At 42.1% G+C, this 18779-nt stretch overlaps 1 protein-coding gene across 4 annotated transcripts in view; it reads left to right on the forward strand.

Moving 5' to 3' along the window:
* The window catches only part of ABI2 (abl interactor 2), a 109792-nt gene that overhangs the window by 57846 nt on the left and 33167 nt on the right, over window positions 1-18779 (forward strand). For 2 of the 4 annotated variants that reach the window (XM_066622735.1, XM_066622743.1), the window contains exons 7-10: window positions 4042-4200; window positions 7892-7978; window positions 8907-9080; window positions 11258-12901. In XM_066622735.1, the coding sequence (XP_066478832.1) occupies window positions 4042-4200; window positions 7892-7978; window positions 8907-9080; window positions 11258-11433 (596 nt within the window). In that variant the 3' untranslated portion in view covers window positions 11434-12901. Of the gene's footprint in view, window positions 1-986; window positions 1167-4041; window positions 4201-7891; window positions 7979-8906; window positions 9081-11257; window positions 12902-18779 lie in introns of those variants that run through there. The other 2 variants (XM_066622754.1, XM_066622747.1) reach the window with 2 other exon arrangements.

Raw genomic sequence — 18779 nt, forward strand, 5'->3', positions numbered from 1 at the left:
GTGATGAAGCAAGCCAGGCCTCTGTAAGCAGATTGCTGCTGCAAAGACTCTGTCTCTTGTTCCTGCAAACTGTCTCTGGGTGTCAGCACAGAGAGCAGGTCTTCTGATGAAGATGACAGTGTGCAGACAGGCAGTGGAAGTAGGCAATTGTTTAAATATTCAGATTCCCAGTGGTGTAGGGCTTTAAAGGTCTTGAATTGAACATTCAGGCAGTCAACTGGAAATGGTAAAAAAATGGTAAAAAATTGGTGTAATGTAATCAGGGCAGCAGGCCTGTACCAGGAGCTGGGTTGTCACCTTTTTTGTACCAACTAAAGTTTCCAGGACATCTCCAAGTAGAGTGCATTACTGTAGGCAATTAAAGCATGGATCACTGTGGCCAGATCTGCCTTCAGGAAAGGGTACAGCTGGTGCTCCAGCTGAAGCTGGACACATGTGCTTCCCACATTGCTGCCTCCTTATACTCCAAGGTGAAAAGAGGATCCAGGAGCTTTCCTCAACTACAGATTTGTTTCAGAAATATGGCATGCCTCTTAGGTTTCCCAACAGAGAGAGAGTTATGTCTGTCTAATGGCAGAAACAAGACGTAAAAAGCACTTTCCTCCTCTGTGGTAAATCTAATTTTGTTCAATGGATTAAAATGGACCAATGAAAGGGAGATTAGGTAAAAAAGTTTTTTCTTTTGGATTACATGATATAATTATACAGTGATGTTTATTTTGTAAGTGATGTTTTCCTTTGTCAGGTAAAGTGTAGGATACACTCTTGCTCCTGGTTTCCTTTTTTGGCTGCATCCATTAGGGGCAGCTCCTTTCCTAACATAAGCATCATTCCATCCTTCTCATCATTTTTTTGCTAGAATTTTAAACATCTATGGAAAAACTAACATCAAATACTCAAAAAACAAAACAAAACCCAAAACTTTTCTAATCCTTGCTAACCTGAGCTCCTTATTAACTCCTCCTTTTCCTCCTCTTTTCACCTAGCCCCTGCTGGCTCTGCTGGCACTTCTCCCCTTCCTGCTACTTCTGCCCCTGCTCCCATTCCTCTTACTCCTGCTACTGTCCCATCCTCCGCTGCCCCAGATGCTGCTGCTGGGGCTCAGCCCCTTGCTGATGGTTTCACTTCTCCAACTCCCCCTGCTGCCTCTTCCACTCCTTCTGCAGGTGAGTTTCCACTATTCTTTGCGGGCAGCTGAGGCCAGATGTGTTTGCTGTGTAGCTCTCGTTGGATTTTGTTCAGTTCTTTAGATTAATGGAATTTTCCTGGTTTACTTAAAAGCAGAGTGTGAGTGAGTGTGATAGTTTCCCAGCAAGACTGGCTGTATTAAATAGCCAGCACACCATGTCTTCTACCGTCTGGTGGTATGGGTTCTTTGGTTGCAGATTATTGATTGTATACTTGTCAGACACAGAATCTTACCATTTCAAAATCAACACAATGTGTCTTGGACTAGTAGTTTTTGTGTTCTACAAGTTGTTGAAAGAATGAGAGCATTTGTGTTAGATTTGGTACCTAAGCAAATAGAAGGTTAAATAAGCCAATTTTGCAAGTAGCATTTTGCCAAATGAACCTTGTTAAATAGGAAAACAGATTATGTGCTCTAGCCTTAATTTTTATGGTTTACAATCTGCAGTTTTCTTTCTCACATGCTGACAATACAGCTTGTTATATTGTATGGTTTGGGTTGTTGTATTTATGTGTGTGAAGTGTAAAGATCTGTTTAAAAAATGCTCTCTTCCCTTTATGTGCATTAGTGTGTTCCAGTTCTTGTGAGTTATATCAAGGATTTTTATAGCAGCTGTTCATTAATGTTGGGGGTTTATTTGCAACTCACTTCCAAAAAGTCTCAATGTTTTGTAGGTGTGTTACATTTTGTTCTAGTGCATTAATAATTCATGCTGCAGTTTAGAGAGGCTTTGAAGCATGAACTGAATCTTAAGTGACGATAACATCTAAACACTTTAAATATTTAGAGAAAGGAACTGATTAGCCAGTAGCAAAATCATTATTACAGGTTTATTTCATAGACTTTTGGGGTGCTCAAAAAGCTCTAGGCTTTTTTTGGTGGCAGTGCTCTTGGGTGTGTGTGTGGGGTGTGTGTGATGATGGAAAATAAGAAATAAGTAAGCAGAGGAGGTACAGGGTGGTCAGTAACAATATGCAAATAATGCAGCAGTGATTTGATTTGTGAAATGAATTCAACTAGGAGGAACTCAGGGTTGGTTCACACTTGCATATACATCATTTGATTACTTGGCATTTCATGACTGACTGCTGAATTGTGAACTATTTCCACTAAAAATGGTTGGTTTGGATCTAGACTTGCCCGGGTGATCTTTCCCCCTTCTCTTTCCTACTGAAGACTCATGAAACGCCTACCCTGAGGGTCAGGAGTAAGGATGGGATTGGGGGGGGGGACTGCTGAAAAATGAGCAAAGGCATATTCTGTGGGAAGAGCTCTCCTCACAAATTGAGTCTGCACCTGATTTTCACCAGTTCAATCCTTCCTTCCCATCTGGTTTCCAAACATCTCCCAACTCTCAGAAGTTTTGTGTTGGAGACAGAGATGAGGCAGGGAGACAGGGATGGGGAAATCCAGTGAGGCTTGACTTGAACCAAGTCTCCACCCCCCACGACTCAAAAAAGTCATAATGGGGTCACTTTCCAAGCCATCCTTACTTGATTCTAAAGGACTCGAGTCACCCTGTCCCCGTTAAAAAGCCAGCCATGGAAAAAAACGGGCTGTTGCCGGAGAGGGTGTGTGTGTTGGAGTTCTCCTTTAACACTCCCATGCTGTCCCTGCCCATCTGTAAACAGGGCAGGAGGATGGGAGGGACTGCCAGAGAACAAGAACAGAAGTGGCTAGAGGGAAGAGGGTTACAAGCAGCAGCTGCAAGGCTTACCTGGACAATCTGATCGTTTGCAACCCTACTTAGAAGTAGTTCCACTGCAACTGGTCATTCAACAAGGCTCCCTCCCCCCCACTAGCCATGTAATGCAAAGCGTGATCGCTATGAACTCCCTCCTCCCCCTCCCTGGGCTTATCAAGCAAATTGTAAGGCATAAACCTCCCCTTGGCTCCTCCTCCTGCTCCCTCTCAGCCAATGAAAATATCAGAATGCCCATCCAGTTATTGTCCAGTGATTGTACAATGATCATCCATTCCTTCCTTCCTATCAGAGACAGGAAAAGAGAGCCCAGTCCTGCCCCCCCCCATTCATTGCAAACATTAACGCTTGCCTGTCTCATGGGTGGAACCTCTTCTGTTCGCCTGGTTGGAATGCTGCCCCCATCAGATTTTTGTTGCTGTGAAACTATGAAGCAAGCACACCCAGACATAGGCAGACTCAAGTTAGCGCACGTGGAGACGAGTGCCAAGTCAGGGTCTTTTCAGAGTTTTCCACACGCTTGACTCATGAGTTGTTGAGTCAGTGAAACATGCACATTTTCACAACCCAAGTCCAAGTCGCTGACTCGAATTCCCATCCCTGGTTGGAGACAACGTAAAAGTTTGATCTGAGGCTCTTTCTGATCTTCAAATGATGTAAATGTATGTGGAAGCTATTCCTTAGTGTGCTTGTATTCTGGAAAACCAAACACAGTTGGTTAAGTATCTGCTCCATTGATTAGATGCTTTTAGAATATGCTGAATTGGTGTGTTCCCCTCCTCCTTTTCTGTGTGCTGTATCACATACTTAAGGGTCTATAGAACTGCAGCTTCCATTTAAGTACATAGTTCAGTTTCTTAACTCAAGGTCATCCATTCTGACATCTTACACCATGGTTCTTTTTGAATGTTGTCGTTTAAATTTTCCTTTTCTGTCTAGCATGCATACTGTGTCTATTGAGCTCATTTTAACATGCAGAAATGTAAAATTTTTGTATTAATGCTCAACAACTGAATCATCTAAACTGCCTTAAATGCAAATAACGTTAGACATTCTCTTGCACTGAATTGTAAATAATACATGTGATAATTCAGACTTCAGTTATAATTGTATTTTCTCACATTTTGTATATTTTTTCTTCTTCCAAAAGGTCATCCTGTTCAGTTCTACAGTATGAACAGACCTGCAGCTCGGCACACCCCTCCAACAATAGGAGGGTCTTTGCCATATAGGCGTCCTCCCTCCATCACTTCACAGAATAGCCTTCAAAACCAGGTGAATGGAGGGCCATTTTATAGCCAGAACCCAGGTAAGTTGGGTTACTTGATGCAAGTTCTCATTGTGCTCCATCTACAAAGATGCCAATACTGTGATACCTGTACGTGGTATGCAACTGCTGCTGGCCCACATGCCCCAATTCTGTCCTATCTGTGCATAAGAGGAATCAATATGAGGAAGGCAGTATCCTCCTACCAATAGCGAAAGTGCTTAAAAGCTTCTAATGTCCCTTAGTCACATCAATCCAACTGCTGAATCTTGCATAAATAGTTGACTTCAAATTATAGATATTTTACAGTGTTTTGACCCCCTCTGGAGCCTAGTTCTCACAAATGAATGAAGAGGCTGTGTCTAAAGACTCACACAGTTGAATGGTGCTTCACAAAAACTTCATTTAGTGTAGAAAGCTGGATCTCAAGGATACAGGCTTTGGCTCCACCATCTTTCTGACATGCTAGCTTTCTGTAAATGTGAATGTTTAATGGTAGAGTGCTCCATCGTGTGGGTCCTTGGTTGCTGCCTGAAGTGGGACAGTGCAGTTCAGATTTGGGTTTAACACCAGAGTTCTGTTCTGAGGGCTAAACCTTAGAGGATCATTTGAAAGAATGGCTAAAGCATCGTTCAGTGCTCTAAATTGGTACGTTACACTGAGATAGCAACTTGGCAGAGGCCACTAACTGAGCTTCATGGCTAAGCTGGGGTTTGAGTTTGGATTTCTCATACTTGGCATTCATACCTTGTTCACCAGGCCTAAATGTCACATTGCAGAGGCAAATGTGTTTACACCATGGCTATTCAGTTCACCATCAGAAATATGCACATATTTGAGCATACTTGTTGCACATTTATTTTTGCATGCACTGTCCAAAGTGCAGTGTGGGAAGCAAACGCTTCTGCTTCTGAGTGCAATACATTGCTGGTAATGTGGCTTTTTGCAAAATAGCCGTGAAAAACTATAATCAAAAGGAAAAAGCCATAAGGAAGACAGACCACCTGAAATTTCTCCTAAGATCTTTCTTGATATCCAGCCTATGTGTCAAAATCCCTTGTTGTGGTGTGTGGGTCATAGATGGAAAACTGTTTTGTATTTTGGCACAGAAGATGCCAAATTGCCTGTAAATAAGTTATATAATCCTCATTAATTTTTTTGTATCAAAGAAGAGAATGATTTAACATGGTTACTTGCACAAATTATGAATTGCAAAGAAAATAACTTCCCCTTCTGGCAAAGCAGTAAAGGGGATGTTTGTATGTGTAGAATTTAGTTGCTAGAAAGGATGTCAGATTAAAGTAAGGTCCATGAATTTGGACCTTTTCCAGAACAGAAACAAGAGGACTCCATTGTGAGGAGAGGGCTCATGGGGACAACCAGTTTTGTTTTGGGGTAAGAGAAAAAAAAATTGGCAGTAGAGCAGAGTGCGAAATACCTTTTGAGAAACTGCTTATTAATTTTACAGAGAGAGATCAGATGAAACTTTTCTGAGGATATGAGAGTCAGAAAAAGGTAGGGATGTGAGATCTGATAATGGGAGAACTGAGGGCTGATCAATGGCGTCACTGGGGGGGATGCCACCCGCACCAGGTGAGGCACCTGGGGTGGTGTGTGACACCACCAGTAACCAAAATCGCTAAAATCATGATTTGTAGTAATAATGCCATCATGCTATATACCACTTGATGTGTAATTTACAGCAGAATGCAATGAAAAAAACCAGAGTGAAATATCTCCATTCTGTCAAAAGTTATGGCTGAAAAACCAGAAAACAAAAATGCAACTGTCTTATGTAAATAAAAAGTTCAAAGAGTCAATGAGATGATGTTACGACATAGCGTGTAACCAATAAGGTGTTAGTAAGGCGATACCTGGAATGGTGGTGGTGGTGACATCACTAGTAACCAAAATGGCAGTTTGTAGGAATAATACCATCATGTTCTATACCATTTGATGTGTAATTTACAGCAAAATGCAATGAAACAAACCACTTTGAAATATCTCTAGTCTATCAAAAGTCTATCTCTAGTCTATCAAAAGACTATCTAGATAGTCTATCTAGACTATCTCTAGTCTATAACCAAAAAACTAGTGGGGGGGATGATGGTACATCACCATGCCCATCCCCTAGGTTACTGCCCTGCCCACTACTTGGGAGGAGATCCATTGTGGGGGTGATGCACTGGCCTCTTGCACTGGGTGACACAAACCCTAGTAGGGCCTGAAATTTTATTTCCAAAATGGTATACAAATAACAAAAACAAAACAAGGAACTTCAAAATATAAAACACAGCAAGGTGAAAACCATTAATTTCTAATGGAAGAGTGACTGCCAGTATATTTGCTGCTAGCTTTCCAGCAGGTGAACTGATATCCACCTTTGTCATGTTACCATAGACCTGCTTTCTTCCAAACATTTGTCCCATGCCTTTAGCCAACAAGTCTCCCAATGCCACTTAAAGAGAACCAATTAATGGGAACATCCATTACTGGGATGGGGTAGGTTTATACCTGTCTGGCTTCTCCTCACACTCACAGGCCAGCTTGTGGTTCTATTGCTTCTGGGAGGAAGCAGGATCATGCTCAACTTAAACTGTATGTGTGTGGGGGAGAGGGAGAGTGAGATAATGAAAAGCAACATGAGAATCTGCACACATTAATATTGAATTTTTTTTTCTTTGTGCGAGCAACAGTAGCTCATGGCTGGAGGACAATACTTAGGTGGCTTAATTTTTTTGACAGGTTCACATGCTGAAGGTTCCCATGTAGAAAAGGGTGGCATTCTTATACTCCTAAGCGAGAAAGGGAACGAAACTGGCGTCTGTGACGTCGCTGAGATGTGACAAATTTATAGCATGCTCCTGGCCCTCCAGTCATTAGTTACAGTCTGGGACTGGGATCTTGGCTGTACTGTATCTTTAAGGGCAGCTGCTTGTTTTCCATAGGACATCAATGAAAGGTCTCCATTGACCTCTCTGTAAGAGAAAGTAACTTATCATTTCTGTAACAAAAGCTTTGAATTGTTTCAGACTCCATGGCTCTCAGGGCCCTCATTATAGGCTTAATTATGCAAACACTTCTCTAAAACCATATTTAATCATGAGATCATACAGTGCATTAAAGCCTTTGTGTTCATAGCTTTCTACTTAATCCGAGACCTTGAGTAAAGTTGTTCAAACTCCAGCCCTAAACTTTCTCTAATCAAGCTAAGAAAGAGGAGCTGTGCAACTTTTCTCTGTGCTTTCAACTATTAAATTTTGTGAATGAAGATGAAGCTGTAAATATTTGCCCTCAGCTGCACAAATATTGATGATGAAATGAAGCACTGAAAAGTTGACATGGATTTAGACACATTTCCAAAATTCTGATCAAGATACCTTCTTGGTATCTGCAATTTGTATGCAGTAGTTTCAAGAATGCTTTTCTGTGCCCCTTAAACAAATGTGTCACTTAAATGTAAGTTATTTGCAAGTTAAAACATTTCTTTCTCAGTGCTGAAGCAAGTTGAGTATTGACTTCCAAAGAATGGTTTGCAGGATTAATGCTAGTTAAAGCAAGTTTTAGGGCTGCCCTCAGCAGCTAGTTTTGAATAGATCAGCTAGCAGTTTCTCCTCCTCTTAGAGGCATCTTCTCTTGCATTTGGCTGTAAATTATGGTGCTTGGAATGATCTTTCATGTTTCGGTTTGGTATGTTTCTAATCACAGGCTTTTTATTACTTCTCTGCTGCAGTGTCTCTTGCCCCACCTCCTCCCTCCATCCTACAGGTAACTCCTCAGTTACCACTAATGGGATTTGTGGCCAGAGTTCAGGAAAATAGTAAGTGTGCCCTTGTCTTGTCTGTTGATTTAAGTAGAGATAACTTTTCCTTGGAGTGATTTCCTCGTGTTTATGTTGCCACCCTATGCTGATATTGTGTCTGTGTTCCAATGAATATGTCATTGGGAAGATAGCCTTAAACAGGACCCCTACCCTTATAGCTATGCACCTGCATATTTTGCTCAGGCATTCACTGATTCCACAGGAATTTAGGGGCTGAGCTTCCCCCTCCTCCTGCATGCATTCATTGCCTGCATGGTTGATGACGACTTACAGGGTTTCTGCTCACACTTAAGTGGTCGAGGTTTCATGTTGAGTTTTCTTTAGTAAATGCTGCCTAAGTTTCAACTTGTAGTCCAGTCAAGTGGTGGACTTTGCAATGTGTTCTCCTACTAGAACTCAGTCTAGAACTACTAGACTGAGGGGCAAGAAGCATTTTTCATGTGGAGGCAGGTCAAGGCATTGCTCCCTTTTCTCTTACGGTTGTACCACCTGTGGAGGGTACAGGTGATTTTAAATTCTGCTTTAAAAGAGACTTCTAAGAGTCTCTCATAGTTCCTATGCATGCATGTACTAATACGGTAAAAGGTGATCAGTTGACCAGGAATTGTCATTCAGAAATGACCATTTGGGATTACAGGTGGAAGGGCTGAAAACAGGTTCCATGGGGCATAAATTTTCAAAATTGCTGTTAAGGAAGCACTTGGTGTCTTCCCCATTTAGATCCTCTGTGGTGGCAGTAAGATTTGGGCCTTGGAAATTTGGGGGACCAAGAGATAATTGTCACTTCAACCTATGAAATAGAAGTCAGTCATTTTTCTCACAGAATGGAATGGGTGTGTGTGTGAATAAAGCACTTCATGTGCTGTGCACATTATGTAGATGTTTGATTTTAGGAACTCTAATGGAGACTTTTCTGCCTCTTCAGTTTCAGATACTCCTCCTCCCCCACCCCCTGTCGATGAGCCTGTCTTTGATGAGTCCCCACCTCCGCCCCCTCCTCCAGAAGACTATGAAGAGGAGGAAGCAGCAGTGGTGGAATACAGTGACCCCTATGCTGAGGAGGATCCACCATGGGCACCAAGAACTTATTTGGAGAAAGGTAAGCTTGCTGGAAACGACAACATGGAATTGAAAGGAAAGTCAAGGTCTGTTCCATTGAATTCAGCCTACAGGTCCAACCTTGTTATACACAGATTTTTTATACACAAATTTGACTCAACACAAATGGCCAGTGCAGGTGAGAAGGAACGTGCTGATCCCTGGAGAAGGGGAAAAAAATCCATCTCTTTGAAATCATAGTTTAAAAAAACTGCTTTTCCTACTGTTGTAGAGAGATAGTCATGCAATCAATCATTCCATTCTTCAGCTGAGCCAGGCAAAGGCAGGGGGTCCTTTGCACTTCTAATTGCTGACTGCCTCTCTACAGCAGTAAAAAAAAGCTGTTCTTAAACCACAATTTTAAAGAGATGCACTTCTTAATTTTTTAAAACTGCTTTTATTTAGCCCATTTTATGGTATCAGCAGGGAGTCCCAGAATCAAACCCTTGAGGATGTTGAGGCAAGACCTTACTCCTTTAGAAGCAATGGAGGGGCAAGAAACCTAGAAGTGGGTCTTCAAATCTATTTTTCCACTGATTTTTTAAAAACAACAACAACAACAACAACAACTACTAGGTATTTATATACCGCCTTTCTGGTCATTGGATTACTCCTCTGACTTTATTCAAGGCGGTTTACATAGGCAGGCGTTTCTAAATCCCTCAAGGGGATTTTTACAATCATAAACGGTTCTCTCTTTCAAGAACCACACAACATTTCAGATGGATCTTCTGGGTCTGATCCTGCTTCTGGCCTCCAGTACCTCTCACGCAGGCTGACAAGCAGCTCCTTCATCTCTCACACGGAGGGCAGCCAAGACGCTTCTTGCTCACACCAAGAGCAGGTGGAATCACTCAGCTCGGCTTGTCAGCTGCTTCAAGGTCTTGCCATTCTCAGCCGTTCAGGGAGCTGCCGGTGTCCTCGAACCGGCGACCTTCTGATGTTATCTTTGGGCTAATGGAGGCTCTACCCTCTAGACCAGACCTCCTGCCCAGACCTCCTGCCCACAGAGAATGGAACCCTAGTGAATAATGAGGGACAACCTGTAATTTATTAGTGACCACTTATCCCTGAGGTCCTTCTGGTGTTGCAACAATTTGACTCGTGATGGCACGACAGAAAAGAAATCCCACTGCCACTGTATAGCATTCTGAAGCATGGAATCCTTCAGAATGAGGCAAGGAGAAAGTATGGTAGTTGGTCCGTGTGAAGCTGGTGCTACTCAGCATGTACGAGGTCCTGACTGAAAACGTCCTGTGCCCTTCCCCAGATTTCCAAATCACATGAAAGTGGGCTGAAATAGATATGTGGCAATTGTACCATTAATTATGCATGCTTGCATAGTCTGCCTGCTGGTAAGAAGACCCTTACCACATATATCAGGAACAAGTGTATGGTGAAACCTGTTTTCTGTATCTTCCCATTAGCAGCAGCTGCTGCTCTGCATCCTCTAAGAATTGCAGTAAGGTACAGGAACCACATCTTTGAATGCAGTTGCTGGAGAAATACCTATTCTTTGCTGCATTAGATGGGTGCCAGCATGCAAAAGCACAGGGAGTAGCAAGCATTTTCATGGATTTTATTTCTCTCCATGATCATACACAAGCCAATTGTGCTTCAGATTCTGAATCAAAGAGAGACAGAGAAAAACAAAAGAAATTGTGGTTCTAAACCCATGGTTGGGCCTCTGTAGACCTCTGAACCTGCAGTTGGGTCCAGAGGCCTTTAGAGGGCTGAAAACCACAGCTTGCGGGTATTCAAATCTGCAGTACCAAACCTGTGGATACAGAGGGCAGCCTATATATATTGATTGTCTTGTGCCCTGTTTCCTAGAAGCAGCAATCAGTTGATTTTTTTTTTTAAGTTTTGTGGTATATTGCCCCTCTCATGTATCAGTACCTGGAAATCTTAAGTTCTAGCTTTATATTTAGAATTTCAGTACTGTGTTTGAGAGTAAGATGTGTTTAATTAAGGCATAAATATGACCAGTTTTGTGCCTGCCTGTTTATGCAGGTAGGGAAAAATATGCCTTTTAATTTAGCAACTGCTAAAGAGAAATTGTCCCTCTTTTTGGAAGAGAAAAGCTGCCTGATTGAAAGCAATGCCATGTTGAAATTGTCTGAGGAAACTGCTGCTCTCCTGGGATCTCTTCATTCTGTTTTTTCTCTTTGCTCCTAGTTGTGGCGATCTATGACTACACTAAAGACAAGGAGGATGAACTCTCCTTTCAGGAAGGTGCCATCATCTATGTCATAAAGAAAAATGATGATGGGTGGTATGAGGGTGTCATGAATGGAGTAACGGGACTCTTTCCAGGGAACTATGTGGAGTCCATCATGCACTACTCTGAATGAAGACCATCTTGGTGAGGAGCAGAACTGCACCTCGTTCGCCAGTGGATTGTTGGGGCTCCCCAGATCTCCACCAGCACCTGGGGGACCTGGGCAAGTGAACTAAATGAAGGAAGGATCATTGTAACAAACCACTCTCCCCCCTCCCCTGTTTTTGCTTCCTCCCCCTCCATTTTATAAAATAGTAGTTTGAGTTCTTTGAACAAGTGGCTCTTCCATTTACCAGCAGTGGCTGAGTTAGCTGAACAGCATACGTTAATAAGCTGATTGATTCAGGTGTAGGTACAGGAGATGTAATGAACTTTCTAATTGACTGATCCATTGCTCCAATTGTGACCCATTCAATCAGGATGTGTGATTTTTCTCAGGAATACTGTATGTCCTGGTATGGGGATATCCTGGATGCCAGTGCTGGAGGGATTGGCTTTGACAGGTCATTCATCTCCCCTCCCCTCAACTCCCCTATTCTACACCCTCTTATTATTGAAGAGTATTTATTGTTCTGGCCAACATTCTGGGTTCACATACTAATTGGATCTCAGGTTGGTTCCTTGCATCTCTAAACGTTTTTGCAGCTACTCAGCACATGTGGCCTGAACTGGGCACACGTGAAGCTGGTTTCTAAGCACCTGCCTTTTATTTCCCATAACTTTGGAGGATGTAGTATCTGAGATGGCCTCCTGTTCTATAGAGCCATGTAAATCACAAGTAGGCCCTCCCCATGGTTAAATTGTTCAAGAGCCAAAAAGAAACGGCCACGGAGGAGCATAAATCTTAAACCTTAAGGTTGGGTCCATGTTCTGGTCACGTTTGACACAAGCTAAGTGCAGCTAACTGGGGGCAGCTTTTCCTGCCCCTTCCCCCATTCACAGAGTATCCAGGGCAATGGCTTACACCTGGTCTCTTGGTGTGCTGTGTATTGACAAGATTGCTTTTAGGGTGTGTGTGAACCACATTTAGTGGATCTGCACATCAGACTTCAGCCCTGGCTGCTCTTGCCCAGGCTGCCTGTGGTCTTCTGAAATTACCTCATGTTTTTAATAGTTTTTAGGGGATTGGAATGGGGGTGGAAAGTCTCTAGAGAAGGGGAGAATTTACTTGCATGTTTCAGCTAAAAGAGAAGTGTTCATCCAAAATATTATCATGTATACCGGCCAGATGGTATGAATTGGCTCTCAGTTCAGTTTCCATATTTTAGTACATATCACGAAGGGTCTGTCTAGGCAGGCAAACAGGAGTAAGGTTGTGCAGGTTTGTTGGCTGATCTTATTAGGATTTCAAAGGGCTGTCATATGTCTAGTTTTCTGGGAAGGCTAACCAGGAACTGATGAGAGCTTTAGCTGCCTTGTCTCCCATTAATAAAACGATGATTGACTTTTCTATATATGAATGGAAGCCTCCTTGTAACAGTTTCATATGTTTTATTTAGGTTATATCAACTTGTTGAGCTCACAAAGTGTTTTGAAAAGTGTCATGCCTGAGGCAGCAGGCTGTGCTTGTCAGGCTTTTTCTTCTTTTGCATTCTGTAGCTAAAAGTTACAGTTCATGAACTTAGCTAAACTGAGTGTAACGGAAGACAGTGTTCCAGATCAAGCAGACAGTATTGGTTTTAGATTTCATAACCAGGGCTGGGGGCAGTGATGGCTTCCTGTGTTTTTGTTTGGGCAGTTTACAAACTTCAGGTGGTAGCAAGAGTCATCCTAGCACATAGGAAGTTGCTTATGGGTGTGATCAAAGTGTGCCCACAAACACTACAAATCCAAAGCTTAATTTAGGCTGTGCATCTTGACTATATTATACAGAATGAGATCACGCTCAGGTCTGGTCTGTTTTTACGATTGCACATTGAGTTGTAGGCAGGACCCTCCAAGGACTAGTTTGCATGGAGGATCAACGGGCAATGGGGTGCCGAAGTCCCTGGATCAAGCACACTCCACCCCTACAGTATAGAATGTCTCACTTTGTACTTTTGTCTGCCATGAAAAAGTATGAACTTCCAGGTTTGGCCATGACATAAATAAGCATTGGATGTATACATGTAGGCATTAGTTTGCATAATGTTCCATTTTATGTGGGAGTATGTGTGACCTGGGACACACTCCACCTAGTAAAGAACGTACATGGTAGAGCAAGTTTCTACCGACAAGTGCCCCTGGTCCTCAGGCCCCCTGCTGAGTGCAACATACATCCTCTGATTCTGGAGTGTCGGGGAGATGTGCCTCCTATTGCACTAGTTTCCCTGCTCCAAACCACAGTGTAAAAACAAACTCTTCCTGTCTTGTGCTGTCAAGCACTAAGTTATGGAAGGAGGAGGATCAATGGTCACAACAAACGACGACTGAAATTATGGCCAAGACACAATTTGTGGGCTTCCTGTGCTGCTGGCACTTGGAAGAACTGGTTCAAACCTTATTTAAAAATTGGGAAGACAACAGTAAAAGTTGTCGTCTTCTTTTTTTATACCAATAATTGCTATGTTGAAAGAGATTTTATAGTCATGCATAATCTGAGAAAGGGAAACAATGCAAAATGGCAATGCAGCACAAGAAGGCTACTGTTAGAGCATTCTTCCATGTTAACTGCTGCTTTGGGGGAGGCGAGCTCCTTCTTTCTCCTTTTCAGAAACCCAATTTCCTGTCCTTCCCATTATTTATGCACTTTATGTCTGGTACTGGGTCCTGCATCCTATGATAGTTTTTTTTTTTTCAATTGAACCCCCTCTGCACCCCCCACCCAAAACCCCTCACCCAGAGTTGCCTTAGGTTTGAATTCTTCAAATCTGAAGTGAGTTTGGTCTCTTCTGTGCCCTTCTGGGAACAGTCACAGTATCATTCATCCTGGATCATCTGATTGGTGTTCTAGGCTCCAAACATTAATGTCGGTAGTAGTCATAATGTGAGCCCTTGGCCTCTTGCTTTGCAAGGTCTCATCCTTCAAGGGTAGGCAAGAGCAAACAGCAGATCAAGGGTGTCATGATTCCATGGTGCAGTGTAAACTGAATCTAAACAACTTCCTCGCACATGAATATGGAGAGTGGTCTGAGCAGTCAGTAGTTGGAAAAAAAAAGAAAATTCTTTTTCACCAGAGGGTTGGTTTATAAAGAGTTTCTCTGCACTACTTAAAATGGAAATGTTCTCTTGACTTTTGTGGGCGGTGGTGAGAGGGGTCTCTCAAAATTCTGCACACTAGGTGGAGGACACTGCCCTAGAAAGCTTACAGCACTCTGATTCTGCGCTTCCTGCACACAAAACTGACTGGTCATTTTTCATTGTAGCTGCTGCTGAAGATGTGTCCAGATTGCCTGCCTCCTGCTGGTTTTATTATGCTTTCTATTCTGCAGTACTAACGTTGTAAAGAAATTCCTTGGGTTCCATGCACATTTTTTTTATTTTGTATAATTTTGAATTTTGTAGAATGTCTTGGGACGATGCTATTAAGGCCCAAATTAATCAGACTTTGTCTGTTTGTAATGTTACATAGACTGCATGCTATTTCAAGTCAGTGAGGGTGGTATTCCAACTATTGGCTGTTAATTTCTCCGCCCCCAAGTCTCCCTATTAATTTAATGTTTCCTTTTTAAAAACAAAAACTGGGAATGGGGAGGGGACAGGTGGGAGTATTGGAAAGGATTTTTCCTTCTCAGAGTCCTGCTCTTAAAACTGAAACGAACATGTTGATTGTCCCATTATGCTCCCTTATTTCACTATCTTGTGGGGAAAGTGGACAATACCCAGGACCCAATTTATGTCCCATTGTGAAACTCCTTCACACAAGTTCTTCATAAAATGGTGTTAATTCCCTTAGTAATTATTTCCACCAGTGCAATAATCAGCACATAGACTGAAACTGCAGGCCCAGTGCCCCCAGTCTTCCTGGAGAAGAGCTAAATCCAAACTTTTTTTTTTTGTGCTCAAAAAGAGCTGTTAGTCTAAATTAGGAAGGAGAAGCTCTGGTGGCTGCCTTACTTCAGACCTAAGGGTGGTTTGTGATTTCCAGGGAGCATATTTGCTTTTTCTTTCTTAGTTTTTCTTCATGTGTTGGCTTACACATGGAATATTGAAGAGGAGAAGCAGACGAACCATGTATTCCAGCCTGAGCAGAGGCTTAGTTTCAATGTGACATGACATGAAGAGAAAAGATTCTTGATTACTGGTGTGATTGTCTGTTTTTGATTATGTTAGCAGCTTTTGAGGGGAGGGTGGAGAGTGTCATAGGGAAAGAGGTTCACAGAAGGTTAGTATCAGTTTGGGTGCTTCCAAGACTTCATTTTGAAGTGTGCTGATGGTTGCACACCTGCTAATTTGGTTCTGTGATTGTCTGCTCTCTCCCTCTTTGGATCATGTCTTAATCAGGATACTCCATTGTCTCCTTTCTACCTTCCTTATTCTTGCATGCAAATCTTAGGCCTGTGTTTTGTCTGTCAGTCTTGAAGGTGAGCCCTCATTATTGCTTGAAGGCTTTGAGGGGGAAAAAATCTGTCAGCTGCTAGTTTGGGATATAAGCCACATTTCTGTGTTTGAGGATTTTTTTTGCAGGGGAATGGGGAAGAAAATAATCCCCATCTCATTGTGGGGCCCCTGTATTTTTCTTCTAATGTTTCCCAAGCCTTGTGGCTGCTGCTGGATCATAAATCCAAATTAACGTTTCAGTGTTAGCCCACTATGAGCCAAAAGCAAAAATCTAGCTTTTTCCTCATAGGAAAGAGTTAAAAGATAAATGAGTTTCGGGACTTCAAGCATACTCTGCTAGGAAAAAAGCTTCCACTGAGAGGCATGGTTGGGTATTTGTTGCTGTCCCAGTGATCAGAATACATATGAGGGAATGTGGAAGGTCCTAAGTCAGTGACAGTAGCATGTCTTCCAATTGGTAGTTGCAAGGGCAAGACTATCCATAGCAGTGTTTGAAAATCATAAGCTTGAGAAATGATAGCTATGACCCACCTCCTCAGTAAATGTTTCATTAGCCTTTGGAGGTAGCTAACCAAATGCTTAGGTATTGGGAAACAAGGACTTAAACCTGTGTACAGATGAGGAGGAGGATGGTAAGTGGGAAAAGCCTTTAAACAATGGCTTCTTCCAAACAAAAGATTTTTGTCTAACATTGCAGTATTAAACACTGTCACTGGATGATATATCAGGTTGCAGCATTTATGTGCGAGGTGAATGTAGCTGATGTCTAATCTAGCATCTTGTTCTGTTCAAAGAAAAGTTGGATCTTGTCTGATAGATCTGTGGAGGGCTTTAAAGTACTCAACCGGAATTCCTATGATGAGTATTGGATACGCCTTCTGTTGCAGCCAATGATGCTCTGTGCAGTGTCTTTTTCCCCACTGCTGTTTCCCTAAAGGCAGAAATGCTGCACACCTTGATACCAGAGAATTTTACAAGCAGCCAGGGGAATGGAATGGGAATTCATGTGGGTACAGTAGTCACTCTATTGACAGTGCCATCATGTTCTCCCAATACTGACAAATGAGTAAGAGCACTGAATGATTTCGATGAAAACCTTGCTGCAGTGTCTGGGTTTTTTTTTGGGTTTTTTTTTTTTTAAAGAACAGGTGTTTATTTTCATACATAAAACTGTAGCTCATCACTTATAGTGATGGGTTTTGTGAATTGTCTCTGCACCCTCCTCTGTCATGTACTGTTGTTTTAAAGGAACCAGTCACTCTAATCTGGTTTCTGATGAGTAACTCTGCCACAATTGGCATTGTGCACTTGGAGCCCTTGCCATGACCCACTAGATAGTGAGAATTGTGCAGGATTCTGGGGAAGGCTGTGGTTTTGTTTTGTGTGTGCCATTAAACCACCTTCCAATGGGGAGCATAAATTTTTAAAAGTTTTTAAATTGTATTTGAAATTGTTGCTGTGTATTAAACCCTCTTGTTACAAGTCCTAAATAAAAAACAAAGAAAGCACACTCTAACCTCTTTGAAGTGTCTTGAATGTGTTCTGTAGGAGTCTTGCAACTAAAACTAAAGACAGTGGAAACTGCCATGAGTAAATGTTTTTAATTGAATGGTGGCAACAGTTTTGAGAGAAAAGGTACTGTAGACACTTGCCTATAAGTCAAGGGTAAATCATCTCCTTGCCTTATCTGCAAGTCACTTCAAGGGGTCAGGGTTGTTCAGGTAGCCAGGAGAAGCCCAGAAGAGAGCAAGGGGACAATGCAGAGATAATTAAGGGCTGTTAGTCTCCAGGGCAGCCACAGCATTAGTCTCTGCAAGCTGCAGCTAGAGTGAACTCTTTCACTTCCTTCCTCCTGAGAAAAAAGGCAGCTGGTGCTTAACACTTCCATTTAAATTAAGCAAATCTCATTCTCTTTGGCAGGATCACACCCAACCCTTCTGCAGCCTCTTTCCATTTTGCAAATGTTTAGTTTTTAGCAAATGATCTGGTTTTTAAAATACCAGGATGCAATCCTCATCTTCAGCTGAAAGAAAGTTCAAGGCTACAGTTCAGTGCACCATTACTTACGAGAAACACCCATGGAAAGCACTGAGTCTACTTCTGAGTAAATCAGGTTGCAACTGTCTAGCTGTGCTTGCTCATGCTTGTTGCTTGTCTCTCAGCTGTGAATTGAATTGCACACTCCCAGTTATATGTTGTGCCTCTGGCTTAACATGCCAGGCACCTTAAAGGAGAATTTGATTAATGGTTCTACTGGCATGTTGTTTACGATGCACTTACTCTGATATAATGTTTACAAAAAGGCTGTGAAGACCAGAATTAAAAAAGTTACATTTTTATTTCTTATCTTTTACTAAATAATAAATTAGAGACTGCACAGTTTGTAGGTAACAGTTACTGGTAGGTTATTTTTTGGATCTGGCTTCAGGTAAAATCAGACAAAATTAGTCAGATACCCCACCTAAGTTTAAGGATCCTGCAGTATTCTGTACTGAGGAACTTCTCTTGGAGGTAGAGTTCTTTCAAAGCTCTGTATTGTCATTTATTGTTTCTGCTTTTGGATGGGAGTATATACATTTATGATCCAGTCAAACCTCACCCCTTTTTGAATCGCAAATTTTACTAATGGGTTAAACCCTTTCATGAACCTTTATGAAATTTATACCTCTGCCCTGGTGTCCCCATAGGCCTGCTAGGATGGCTTGCCTTATACTAGTATTAGCACATCTTTAAAAACAGAGGCTAAAACAACTAAAACAGCAGTTAAGAACATTACAAAATCAACACCATTATAGGTCAGAAAATCAGCCAAAGTAAGTGGTCTTTACCAGATGCTTAAAAGATCTCATGCTTCATTCAGCTCTGGCTGGGAAACTCTAACTTGAATGCTGCTATCAGAAAATTCTGGCCCTTGTTCACAGTTTGCAGCTCAGATGAGGA

This window comes from Tiliqua scincoides, chromosome 1 (assembly GCF_035046505.1).
Source record: "Tiliqua scincoides isolate rTilSci1 chromosome 1, rTilSci1.hap2, whole genome shotgun sequence".
NCBI classification, from domain to species: Eukaryota; Metazoa; Chordata; class Lepidosauria; order Squamata; family Scincidae; genus Tiliqua; species Tiliqua scincoides.